Source organism: Lissotriton vulgaris, chromosome 6, assembly GCF_964263255.1.
Source record: "Lissotriton vulgaris chromosome 6, aLisVul1.2, whole genome shotgun sequence".
In the NCBI taxonomy this organism is placed as follows: domain Eukaryota; kingdom Metazoa; phylum Chordata; class Amphibia; order Caudata; family Salamandridae; genus Lissotriton; species Lissotriton vulgaris.
This window is the reverse complement of record NC_141694.1, coordinates 1,525,398,757-1,525,412,356: the sequence shown is the minus strand read 5'-3', so window position 1 is coordinate 1,525,412,356 and position 13,600 is coordinate 1,525,398,757. Positions and strand designations below refer to the sequence as shown.

Genomic DNA, 13,600 nt, shown 5'->3' with positions numbered 1-13,600 from the left:
CTATTTGTGTCACTCGGACATCAATACCCTATCCGATACTGCTTAATTTGTAGGTATGAACGAGATGGTAACTCCCCCTCTTGCATAATGTAGGAAGGTTAGGTAGTTTGACTTTTCCTTACAGTCATGACTGATAGGAGAGGGCCAATGCCTAGCTTCTGCGCCTTCCGGTTTTAGGCTATCTGGGCACATGCTGTTAGTGCAATTTCCCCTCTCCTTCTTACCTTCCTTGCCCTGACTTGGTCTGTCAGGGCTTATGATGGGAGCACAATTGCAGGCCTGCGGCTCAGGCCTATAACTCAGGTGCAGGGCCCTTAACAACCCGTGTAGCTCCAGGCAGCTGGCTAGAAGGCTAGAATAATTGTCCATTTTAGCATTGAAATCAGCAGCTCTGCGTCTGCAGACAACTTTAAATATGGAGTCTTGTTTGACAACAGTGATGCCATTGACCAGGTTTTCATCAGTGAGGAACAGAACATATTACATAACAGGATGGAGGTAGTTTGACATTTTCTCTCACCAAATAGATTAGTGATAAACTTGATAATATGAATAAAAAAAGAATTCCAACGAGCATAAAAAGTTACGTATATTACCCCCAAAATATTTTATTTGTGTATTGAAGGCCAGTATTATTTGGGCGGATGTATGATGTTACAACGCATACTTTTACAACGCCTACCTTTACAACGCAATTTTTACACCGCAACATCCATTACAACGCATACCATTACAACGCATGCCATTACAACAAATTCTTTGAAACTACCTTTACAACGCATTCCACTACAACGCATACTACCTTTACAACGCATACCATTACAACGCATAACATTACATTGCATGTAAGGTAAATGTTGGATAGTGTAGGGGTTAAAATTACTATTTTAACTCCAGGGGGTGCAACAGTAGGGTAAGTGTTGGATAGTGTAGGGGTAAAAATTACTATTCTAACTCCAGGGGGTGCAACGGTAGGGTAAGTGTTGGATAGTGTAGGGGTAAAAAATTACTATTCTTACTCCAGGGGGTGAAACAGTAGGGTAAGTGTTGGAAAGTGTAAGGGTACTATGTGTTGTAATGCTATGCGTTGTAATGGTATGCGTTGTAATGACTGCGTTGTAATGGCATGCGTTGTAGTGGTGTGCGTTGTAGTGTCACGCGTTGTAATGGTTGCGTTGTAAATGCATGCGTTGTAATGGATGTTGCGTTGTAAAAGTTTAATTGTAATGGTAGTGCGGTGTAAAAGTTGCGTTGTAAAGGTTGTTTACCTATTTGGGCAGATGTTACTTCTTGAAAGGGGCAGGAGCAAGAAGGGCTGTGGTCAGACGTTTACAAATCAACATTGTCTGCTCTGCTAAATGTCCTTCTTGTTATTACTAACACTTTCCATGAGTGATTTGAACTGCTTTAGAATAGGGCTGGATTTAGGGCATCGCCGGTGCAACCTGTGCAGCCGCACTGAGTGGTGCTGCAGAGGGGGAACTGACCTAAGAGGGGGTTGCTGTGTTTAGTTATAACTTACGATTTAAAAGCACCAGCTACAAAGTACCTTGTGCTTCCAGCTTTCAGGCAGCAATATAAATGTCAACTTAACCCTTGTGATTAATGTTCCAGCTAGAGAGAAAGATTGGAGTTAGGTTTGATTCGACATAAAGTAGCACAGAGGGTTAATATGCCTGCTGCAAATGACAGATCTGTATATTATGTGGATAGCTGAGTGGAATGGTAAAGCCAGCCTGTACCAGCACTTTAAAACAAATTAAATAGTGTGGGGGAGGAGCTATATAGAGATGAGGGGCACTTTTGCCAGGTGGTAATGAGGGAATCCGAGCAGGAAGTAATGAGGGGGGGGGGTAAAAAAAGATTATTGCACTGAGTACCACCAAGTGCTAAAGCCCGCCCTGCTTCAGAATCAAATGGTCACAGAGGAACACTCACAGTTTTGGATACAGACCTCGCATTATTATCATGCTATAATGGATTACCACTTTGAACTTAGCTCTAGGGCTCATTAGCCATTGTTGTCTTTAGTGATGGCATGTGGTTGTTTTACATGTTGACATATGTCACTGGCTAGCACTTTTGTATTAGTGGTTATTTTTCTGCCTAGTGCGATTTTCTGAGCATTCTGGGTGTCAGCTTGGAACACTCGCACTGAAGAGGGATGGTCTTAGATGAGTGTTGTCCACACCTACTACAGACATTGTGCTCTCATCGAAAACCTCTGATAAAGAGAAGTGGCGGAGGATGTGATATACAGCAACACTCAGTGTATTCCAATCTACTGCACATTACAATGAAATGTGTCTATGGTTGTCATTTTCCATAACATAACTATTGTTTGAAGTTAGCCCCTTCAAAGTGTGTTTAACTGAACCTCACTGGAGACCCAGTTAGGACCTATTTCGGAAATAACTTTTTTTATATGTTGCAGAAATACCTTAATTTGGTTAAGAAAGTTACTTATCAAGGATTCTGAAATCCTTTGTATATATTTCGATTAATTCAAAAAAGAAGATAAAAAAACACATTTTAAAAGTACCTGCTATAAATACATCTTTTAATTCTCAAAAAACGTCTATAGAAAAGTCATGTTTGTTCTCTTGTTTTTGGAACCAATTATTCTGGAAAAAGGAGAACTTGCAATGTTCCAAAAACATGAGGTATTTCTGTCATTGATAAATTATGTTTGGTGTTTCCTTTAACGTTGGAGTAATTAATGTATCATGATTGGCTGTGGATTGATGTAGTGTAATGTTGCATAGAGGGAACTTCACACCATTTTTTGATTATTATCTAGAGCCAGCTAAATTTTGTTCCATGTAAAATTTGTGATACGTTACTTCACACCATTTTAATGATTATCTAGAGCCAGCTAAATGTTTTTCCATATACAATTTGCTATATAACACTATATAGCACTTGCTGGCGATTTGGGCCCAGATCTAAGTTGCAACTTGCAAGGGACAGGGGACACAGGACTACTTTGGCACATTTATCAGTGGCGGTTTCTGCATGACTGCGGGGAGAGTCACCCCCCGACCGCTGTGAGCCACACAGGAAAAATTAAAATGGGAAAGAAAAGATTTCATTGCTATTTTTTTTTACCACCAATTGGCAGCAGAGGACAGGAACAGTGGCTGTCTGGATGCTCCAAAGTGCGCATGTTACTTTGGCCGGCTGTCTTGCACCGGCCAAAATGACATGCACACTTAACAACTGGGTGGAGACCAATCACAGGCCTAAAGGGCCCAAAGGAGCATCCAGCCAGCCTGCTCCATCCAATGCTGGCGCTGCCATGATTGGTTAGGGGAATTGAGGAGACAGAGAGGCATATGGAGCCATGCAGAAAGCAAGGTAAGTTGTTATATTTCTTTTTATTTACACTCACCTTGCTTCCATGCACCCACCCATTTGCCCCTCCCCCCCTCACCCCCCCACACAGAAATGCCAGCCACAGCTGATGTTTATTGCAGATTCTGGACTTGTTTCCAGAAACCCAGTGGGAGACACTGGATGCGAGTCCACACCCAGTGAACTGAGAAATGGACAGTGTCTAGAATGGTAATCCTGAACTGCCTGACTACAAATTGGGCTCTTAGCATCACAGAGGATCATTTGGAGTGCAAAACGGGGCATCTGCCATGAACTGGATGCTCTCTATTCTTCATTCATGGGTCCTCTCATACTTTAGATTTAGGAGAAGGAGCACGGTTTCTGATGGGGGAGACAACAACCTACTTTGCTCTTGGAAACCCATAGTCAGGGCCAAATCTATTGCAGGGATGCTGGCTCTAGAATGTTGCTCTATTTGTTGCAAGTCTTCGGATGCGTATTTTTAATTCCGAGGTCTGACATGAACGGTGTGCATGTCCCTGGCAGGGAAAATCAATAATAACCCCACATGCTGGAAAAAACTCCCATCCCGATAGAGGCCATGCTGCTTGGTTTCACAGAAATAATACCTCGCTTTGGGGGGAGGGGACTGGGTGCGGGGTTGTTTCTGTGAACGCAAAACGGTGTCAAGCCCAGCACTACATTATCAACAAGGGGATTCCTGCTGTGTTGGTGGGAGGACTTGATGCAAACTCCCCACCAGAGCATGAACAAAGAGGTGATCAAAAATACATTACTACCAACTCTGATTATTGAATGGTATTGATGTCTAAAAAACAGGCGTTCAATAGTGTGCATGCATGAGGTGTAATAAACTGTCCCACTCAGATGCAGATTTATTCTAAATTCTGCGAGAGTTTGGGCAGGTGGTCTGTTGTTATATAGAAAGAATCCCTGCGAACTTTATTTAATGTAAGCATACATAAAACACTCATTGGAGTCCATATAAAAAGGTTAATAAACAACGACGACCCCATTGCTGGCATTTCTTTGGAAAGGAAATAAATAAATAGATAGTTACACTGATTCTGGTAACTGCTAGAGGTCGTGCTCTTACTTTGTTGAGCTGACAACTCAAAACAAGAACATAATCAAAATGGCTGCCGCGACAGACCACGTGATCCCACAACATATCTCCAGACCTCATAGATCCTTTACATGAGTCAATGTTAGGAGTTAAAATGGCCACATGTAGACACACTGCTCACCTGCTCCGGGAGAGGAGGGCTCAAACACACTCGACGAGTCACTGCAGGTGTTGGATGCCTGCTCGCACAGCTTTTTCTTTGAACTCCCTTCTGAAGACTTATGGGATTTCTTCTTGTTTTTGACAAGAATTTTAAACTGTAAGTCCATGGGGCTAGGCAGCGGAACTCCAGATTCGAGCTTTGATTGGAAAAAAAAGCTTTAGTCACATTCCCATGTTTCATTTTAATTTTGTTAAATATTGCATTTAATAATAAAAAGGCATGCCCACAAAGTTGAAAGTCAATGTTAGCAAACAGTCAAACTGATAAAATTCAGCAAAACAAAACAACGGCAAACATATGTGATGTAAAAGTTATAGAATACATTGCAAAACCACAAGTAAACATTAACTAGAATACTATCACTGGGCATTAAGAGAAAGAAAAGTAATGAGGCAATCTCAGATTTTAAGAGAGCAACCTATGTTTTAAAGTGGCTAAACTGAAGAGAAACAAGGGGGCATATTATCAAGGGGGTTTATCTCCGCTTTTTTGGCTTTAAAAGCCAAGAAAGCGGAGATAAAATTATCTCCCTATTACCTAGCTGTCGCTAACACCAGTTAGCGACAGCTAGTAGGAGATAGCGACCATCTTGGGCCCCACTTTGCATGTCAGTGATATTTATCACTAATGACATGCAAAGTGGGCGTGCCAAGATGTTAGCGACTGAAAACAGTCGCTAACATCGCTATCTCCTATTACCAACTTTTGGAGATATTTGCGCTAAGCGCGAATATCTCCAAAAGCTAACACCTGCCCTGAGCAGTTCTTAGCCAATCCAATGGGAGGTGGATAACATGGCTAAGAGCATTAGCTTGGTAATGCATGAATATCGCAGACTTTTCAGCGATATTCATGCATTGCGGCGATTTTTATCGCATTTGCGATAAACCTTGGTAATACCAAGGTTTATTTACGGTAAAAATCGCCACAGCTCAGCGGTAAATTTTTGTCTCTAACCAAGCAATAGCGATAATTATCGCTATAGCTTGGTAATATGCCCCAAGATGTTTAATGTTTATTTATTTATTTAAAACATGTATAGAGCGCACTGTCACCCTACTGGCATTCTGGCCCCAAACCCACTCCCTGGACAGAAAGAAAAACGCAGCCTGCCGACTTTTCCTTGCACATTTGGCATCTTAGGAATCCCAAAACAGCACAGAGAACATGAGATTTTGAAGATTCAACCCTAACAGGAGGGATTTTGATTTACCAAGGGAAGCCATAAGCAGTGCTGAGAATGGACTGTCAAAAGGATGACATATTGCATCTGTCAGATGGCAGAGCTAAATTAGCCGTGGAGGATTGAAGTCCCCAGTGATATGAGAAACCCCACTTCACTCACGGATCCTGTGTAAAGGCCACTAACCGAATACATGCAATTAATTATGAACTCAGCCGAATAATCAATGCTTGTCTAACCGCACAGCCCTCTTCAAGAAGCAAGGCCACCGCTTAATTATTGGTAAATAAAATGTTACCTAAACATATCACATTCTGGTTTTCAATGAAAACTTGAGCAAGCACCTTGCAAAAATCAACTTGTGTTGCTCAGATAGATGTACCAGAAGGGGGCGCAGCACTGCTGCAAATAAACAGAAACTCGCAGTGGCATATGTAAAAGTTGCCACATGTATTGCACAAAACTGAATAAAAGTGAAGTTTTTGTAACGATCTATTTCTGGTCTGTGTATCAATGTTAGGGGGACTGAGCTATTAATTTGCAAACAAGCTATCAGTATATCATGTTGTAGCCTTGAAAAAGCTTCACCGAACACAGTGAAAAGCACGTGTTGGCTGATTCGTGCAATTACAGAATACAGAATCTGAAGTCGCTCAATGAAGTTCAAGCCGTATCCAATCGAAAAGAAGAACGACTCAATTAATGAAATGTATTTGTTAAATCCCACAGTTTAATGCATTTTCCACTGATTCCCTTTTGTATTGTATGTATATGTACAAGTACCATAAATAAATATATAAAAAAAATAAAAAAAGATGAAATAAAGACAGACTGATGTGAATACTTAGGGTTCAGGTACTGGACACCAGAAAGAGCTGACGAGATTGAAATATGTATACTGTAAATGAAAGATCCGTTGCTCTCTACTGCTATAAAGCGTCCATTAATATAAGCACGTCTAACATTGTATTAAAAATGAAATAGGTACAGGAAATGTACAGGTAGTGTGTGGTTTTACTTTCTGAATTTAGATTACACTTATGCCTAGAAAAAGTGCCCATGAGAACTTGATTTACGAAGGCACAATCTTCGGATGTAACTGTATAGTGCATGTGTTCAACTTACTCATGCATAAAGTGCATGCTCTTTCTGTGTGCCATGGAGGCCTTTGCTCACATCAGTCAGAGTATCCACAAGGTGTGTGCAAGACAAGCTAGGTGTAAACCTGCAAAGTATTCACTTTTGGGCATTTGCAATGGTTTGCAAATGTATTTGTTCCGAATATGTCACCGCTTAATTTACAATTGTCGTGGCATTTTAGGGAAATATGTTACAGCAAACAGATGATGGACGGAATGCTGACAATGCAAACATTCTCCCCCAGTCAAAAGATCTGGGTAAAATCCATCGTTCTTTGGCCCACTGTGGCATTCCGTCCACCATTTGTTTGCTGTAACATTTTAGGGAAATATAGCATGTCAGGAAAAAAATGAAAAGTTAACATAATTTTTGAATGGGTGCATTTTCTTATCTCTTCACCTGTGCAATGTCACAGTTTCCATTATTTCAAGCTGGGAGGTTTTAATTCTGATGTTAATAAGAGTATTCGGCCGAATCAAAATTACATGTTTTGCATGAACACTGCACTACCGATATTTTTCCAGCACTTAGTTCACCAGGAAACACATGTCGAAATGTGCTTGTGGAAAAGGGCCCAGAACGAGGGAAAAACATAGAGATATCGGTGTGTAAACAGCTATTCCTGGAGTTCTGCTCAGACAGGCCTTTAATGCCACCGGGCATTTCCCCGTTGGGCTGCAGCCCTTTCAAAAAGGCCAGTTGCGCTCCTGGGACCTCATTTATGAAAAGTGACGCATCGCTGCGTGAAAACAGCGATGCTTCACTTTTCACTGCGCACTCCTTGCGACACCAATGATGCGTCATATTTAATGTATGATGCATCATGTCGCAAGGACTTACAGATACGTCAGTATTTCTGACGTATCTGTAAGCGCAAAAGTGACACATTGCTGGAGTGTGTCACGAAAGTGACGCAACTCCAGCAATGCGTCCTTTCACATGGGGAAAGCCCCATGTGAAAGGGCTTGCGTCAGTCTTAAGCCTGCTGTGAGGCAGGCGCAAGATTTTGACGCAACAGCGTCCTAAAAGTGACGCAGTGAAATCTCATAGATTTCACTGCGTCACTATTATGAGGCTTTTTGCGGGGGAACGCCCCCTCTGCATACATTATACCTGACGCAGGTATAATGTGGCGCAGGGGTTTAAAAAGTGACGCATCTACCTAGATGCGTCACTTTTTAAATATGGCACAAGGCGCATTTTTTACGCCACTGGTGCGTCACAAAAAGTGACGCACCGGCAGCGCAAAACTGACGCAAGGCCTCATAAATAAGGGCCCTGTTGCCTCTGTCACTTTCCTCAGATCCCTGAGGTTAATTGCAGCCGGCGCTGGGGAGGCTTCAAGAGGGAAGGTAAGCAATCAGAGAGGGGGATAAAGGATGGATCAATGGCTGGTTCGAGCATTTTTTTCCATCTTTGGTTTTGGTTCCCCAGTCTGGCCATGCCTGTAGAATTCACAACTCGCAATTCCCATGGGGGGAATGGCAATCATTGTGGTATCAGCATTTCCCTATGAGACAATTCTGTGATGGTTCTCCTGGCACACTTGCAATGAGGGCCATAGTGAGTAATACACTGCCGTAAGAGTAACAAAATAGGCATATATCAACAAAGTAGAGTACATAGTAAATATCATAAATATATGCATGCAATGCATACAATGCATAAAATAACATGGACTATTATATACAAAAGGGCAACCCAACAGTCCCTTGTGGGCTAGGGATCAAACTATTGATAGGTTAAACTGCCAAAAAGGGTATAATTAGTCCGATGACTTAGACAGTTTTCAGACTGTCGCAAACCAAGCTGACGTGCCACTAATCCCATTGAACCCCAGCATTTGTTGTGCTTTAATAAAATGTGTTGCATTCAACCAGTATATACACCTGTCTCTGTGATTTTTTTCTCTGTTTAATTGTACTAATACATGTATGAAAGGACATCTAAACAGACTTTAACTTTGCATTGTATGTACTTTTGAATGATTCCCTTGTGGGCAGTTTACCCTGGCAATAAAATAAGTCGGAGGCATCCTTACATGCACTTGAATTATCAAAAAGGTGAAGGTAACGGGCACATTAGGTTGCAACCTCTTTGGAGCCACAACCATTCGAACACCTCTGTGCCGGAGACCACCTGGGGACCATCTGCTCTCACCAATGCATTAGTTACAGAACCAATGAAGGACCCTCCCTTGCACCAAAAACAGCTGCCACTTCATCAAAGTTTGCCATGATATATACACTGTAGCACAATGGTAAAAACTGCATTTTAGACTCGGATATCTGTCAGGCATAATATGCATGCACGTCCATCTTACTGGATATTTTTCCAGCGGGTCCGTCAGCAATCCATCCCCGAAAATCATTTTGCAATACTCCGCCATCTTGGCTTGCTGCTTTGGCCTACGGATGAATAAGATAACAGGGTTAAAGAAGGTAAGTAGAATCTGCAGGCGCAAAGCAGCCGTGGCAGTGCAGGGCGCATGTCTTCCCACAAGGTGAAAGCGTAATTGTCTGACCCTGTCACTCTGAATCTGTCCCCGTGATCTGGATGGATTCTGCCAGTAGCCCGGCTCCACAGACAGGCCTCCTCGCGCAGGCGTGATGACAGACATGGCGCGAGGGGGACGCTGATCACTTGAAGCCCTAACTCAAACTGCCAGACAGACTTTTGCTTCCACACATTTGTAAAACAGTGCTGTGGGCAGACATGTCATCCTGATCATTGAGATGGATGCAATGGGTAGGGCATATCTCTAGCTCAAAATCACATGTTCAGGGCCAGTGTGGTTCCCTTTCATTAAACTGAAAACAGTCATATTTGTAAGTGATTGTTTAAACAGACAAAACGATAAATATAGAATGTTTTTTCTGTAGCCACCTACGCGCTGATACTTTGTACTTTTTAGGGCTGGCTACAGTCAGCTTAAGCTGTCAATAAGATCTTATGCCATCGACAAACAAAGCAATCCAGGGAGGAGCTTGGGGCCAGCCCCCTTCAGTCATTGGCTGCGTTAGGTTAGCAAACTGCAGCCACTGCATCTGTGCATTGTCATTCTCACTCAAGACCAATACAGAGGCATATGTTCACATCACAAAAAAACATTTAAATGTGCATTAGGTGCATGAGTGTGCATATGAAGGGGCATATTCACAAGCCTGTAACGCCACTGGGGCATAATTTTTTTGTGATGGTTCGATGCAAAGAGGCATTCCCCAAATTTACAAGGTGGCACTAAGCCACTTAACGTGCTTAACGTGGCTTAACACTGCTTTGTAAATATGCCCCTTTCCGCCAGAGTCCAAAGGGGTGTGCAATGGGTGCTGCAGTGTGTGTTCCACTGTAAATCCCATTGCTTTTTGACACTGCCCCAGGTTTACAAGGCTGAGGCAGTGCCAAAAACTAGGACCTGGTCTTAGAATGGCTATACGAGAATAAGTTATTATTTTCTCCTCGTTTTTTCTTCTTTCCATGTGTGCTGCATTTTTCAGCACTCATAGAAAGAGCAAATCGCCATTATTGTTCATGTGAAGGAAGGTGTCCCTTCCTGCACATAAACAATCACCCCTGCAGTGCAGGCACCCTTGTACCATGGTGCAAGGGGGCCTGCACTGGTGCTAGTCAGCTTTTTAGTTCCAGCACTAGGAGAAACACAGGGGTGCACATATTCTTGTGAAAACGGCGCATCCCTGCATTTTAAAAATGCCAGAGCTCAGTGTTGCCAAATTTGGCATAACACCATGCTCCAGCATTATTTTTGTAAATATTCCCTGAAGTGCTTTGAACTCTTTGCACCCAGTGCCTTCCCCAACAACAACCAGCCTGAGGTAGTCTCAGCAGAAAAGCTGCTTGCAATGGCAAGGTGGCAGCCTGTTTTGTAGCTGACTTTGCCATTTACTCCTCTATACTGACCCCAGCATCCCCTCCTAACAGCCTGCACTGCTGCTGTTGTGATGTATTTTTTTGCACTGCAGTCCACAGCTTGTGGCTCCAATTGCACTGTATCTCTATTTTCAAGATAGGTGAGTGCGATTGCCGAAACTGCGTCACACAGTGGCTTGAGATGCCCAAGTCCAAGTAGGTGATGAGTTTTGTGAAATAAGACTAGGCTTGGCTGGTTTCAGTAGCAGGTCGTGACCCTCAACAATAGCGGGGCTTGGGGGGCAACAGACAAAACCGGGGGGAGGGGCAAAGGGATAATTTTTGAAAAGTACTTACCTGCGTTTCGCTTCACATTTTCTTCTTTCTTCTGCAGTCAGCTCGAAGGCACACCTTATGGAACCTCAGACAACCCCCTTTGCAAATCCTGAAGCTGCTCTTATGCTGCAGATGCATTACAAAAGGGGGTGGTGATGGACGGAGCATCTGAATCAATCAAACACTCACACCCAGTCAAAAGATCTGAACCCAGATCTTTTGACTGGGTGTGAGTGTTTGATTGATTCAGATGCTCCGTCCATCACCACCCCCTTTTGCACTGCTTTTGGCAGCCATAAGTGTGGCAGGGTATGTGCAGACGTGAGTCCCTTGCTCACTTTGCCACTGGATTCAAGCAAGCCGGGCTGAAGACGGCTGGAATGCCAGAAACCGGTCCTCGGAAGCTTGTTTCCGGTCCAGGGAAGACATGGCTTGCCAGTTCGGGCTGGGCTGTTCCCATGAGGCACAGGGTCAGACTGATTTGCATATAGCCATGTCTGAACTGGGGTGGCAGAGTGGGCTAAAGATCGGTGATGGATTAAACCCAGATCTTTTGACTGGGTGTGAGTGTTTGATTGATTCAGATGCTCCGTCCATCACCACCCCCTTTTGTACCGCTCATGCTGCAGATGAGCAACCTGACAGCAGCACCAGGATTGGCTGGAGCGGGCTGCCTCGACGCTCCAGCAGGCACAGGAGGCCTGTGCCTACTCTCCACCCAGCCGTCTGAGACTGCTAGGTGGAGAGGTTTACACTGCACAAGTCAGGCTGGCCATCGCAAGACGGCCGTCCAAAGCAACCTGCACAATGTAAACTGGTGGAGTGAGCACCACTTCCCTGCTGACAGTCAGCAGCAGCCCCGCCCCCAAATACTGCTCGGGCTGGGAGCATTGAAAAAAAAATGGTAGTTAATTTTTATAGCGTTTTATTTTTCATGTTTTCTGCACTGCACTGGCAGCAGGTTGGGCGAGGCCACTCTGCCCTAATTGGGGGGGGGGGGGAGGGGGGGCGCTGGCTGTTTTTATAGAAACCTGTGGCTTTTGTGTTGAATCTTTCAATCTTGTTTTTTTTTAAAAAGTTGAGTGAATAGTAAATTCTTTGGTGGTTTCATCACAACTGTACAGAACTCAGTTCATCTTAGTGTTTGGTAACGGATTGCTACTCACCACCTAAGGATCCATTGAGAGCATTTGCATTTTCCTTCATTTTTACCCCAACTAAAATATGTAATTTAATTTGGAAACAAAATAAGGCCCTAACTTAGATTACATGAAATATCAGTACAACCAGTGGCGACTCCTCGAGGGAGTGCTGCGGGGTGGTGGGGCAGGGTGGGGGTAGTAAACTCCGGCCTACGGCCGAACAGAGTTAAGTTAATAAATAAATAAATAAATAAATAAATAAATAAAACAAATTACATTGCACACGCTGCATCGGAAATGGCGATGCAGTGAGCACAATGCAATTCTTTTTTATTTATTTATTTATTGACTTAACTTTGTTCGTTTGTATGCCAAAGTTTACTACCCCCATCCTGCCCCTCCCCCGCCCCACCGCCCCACAGCACTCCCTCGAGGAGCCGCCACTGAGTACAACAGTGGACACGCAGAAGACAGCCTCGACCAGCACAATAATATTAAAGGCAGCTTTCTTTGATAGGCACAGTTGTGTAGTCCTTAGTTTTTTCATTGCTCCGACATTAACCAATCTCCTTTCAATGTCACTCAATATTCTTTATAATCTGTAGCATTCTAATATGACAGTGACAGCATTTACATAGTCTGGTCTGTAGAATGTAGGGACCTCAGATTTCACACCAGCAAAGGCATATTAATCACCAGTCTCCGCCCCAACCATGCCATATTCTTCCTCAGACTTCAACCACAGCGAGCCATGTTATGTGTTACAACTCGACGTTAGCACACCCAGTTACACTTTAGACTCCACCCATTACAGGCTCGATTATTCTCACGACCCAATCACTAACCAATGGTACTATTCTCCGGGCCTTCCCCTTAGCATTCTATAGCATCCACTTAATGATCAGTAAACTATGGATTTAAACCTGAAAACATTCTCCAGCGTGCTTGCCAAATTGCTGAACTGATGCTCCAATCGTGGAATGATGTCAATAGGACGCTGCATTTACTATTGAATTATTGGAGAGTTGCTACCGCGATTCCATACTTTTGCTGCCACAGTTGTAGGTTATAAGGACTTGCCTCCCTCATGAAGACATTATAAGTCTTTGTTGCCTCTCCAGTGAGAACCACGCTAAGTGATGTCACCTTACTCACTAGGAACCTTTATTTTTACAACTTTGGATTACAGGCCGCTATGACGTCATATCCATACCTCGCGTGACTTCGTTGTCACATCTATAAATTAAAAATGTAAGTGAGGCCATATCAATTAATTACATAGATTT

General features: G+C 43.3%; 1 protein-coding gene across 3 annotated transcripts in view; it reads right to left on the bottom strand.

Annotated features, from left to right (window-relative positions):
- Positions 1-13,600, bottom strand: part of PLCB1 (phospholipase C beta 1) — a 2,298,721-nt gene that overhangs the window by 758,617 nt on the left and 1,526,504 nt on the right. For all 3 annotated transcript variants that reach the window (XM_086927697.1, XM_086927698.1, XM_086927696.1), the window contains exons 13-14: positions 9,293-9,377; positions 4,605-4,782 (exon numbers count right to left, since the gene is read on the bottom strand). In XM_086927697.1, coding sequence (XP_086783823.1) covers positions 4,605-4,782; positions 9,293-9,377 — 263 coding nt within the window. The remainder of the gene's footprint in view (positions 1-4,604; positions 4,783-9,292; positions 9,378-13,600) is intronic.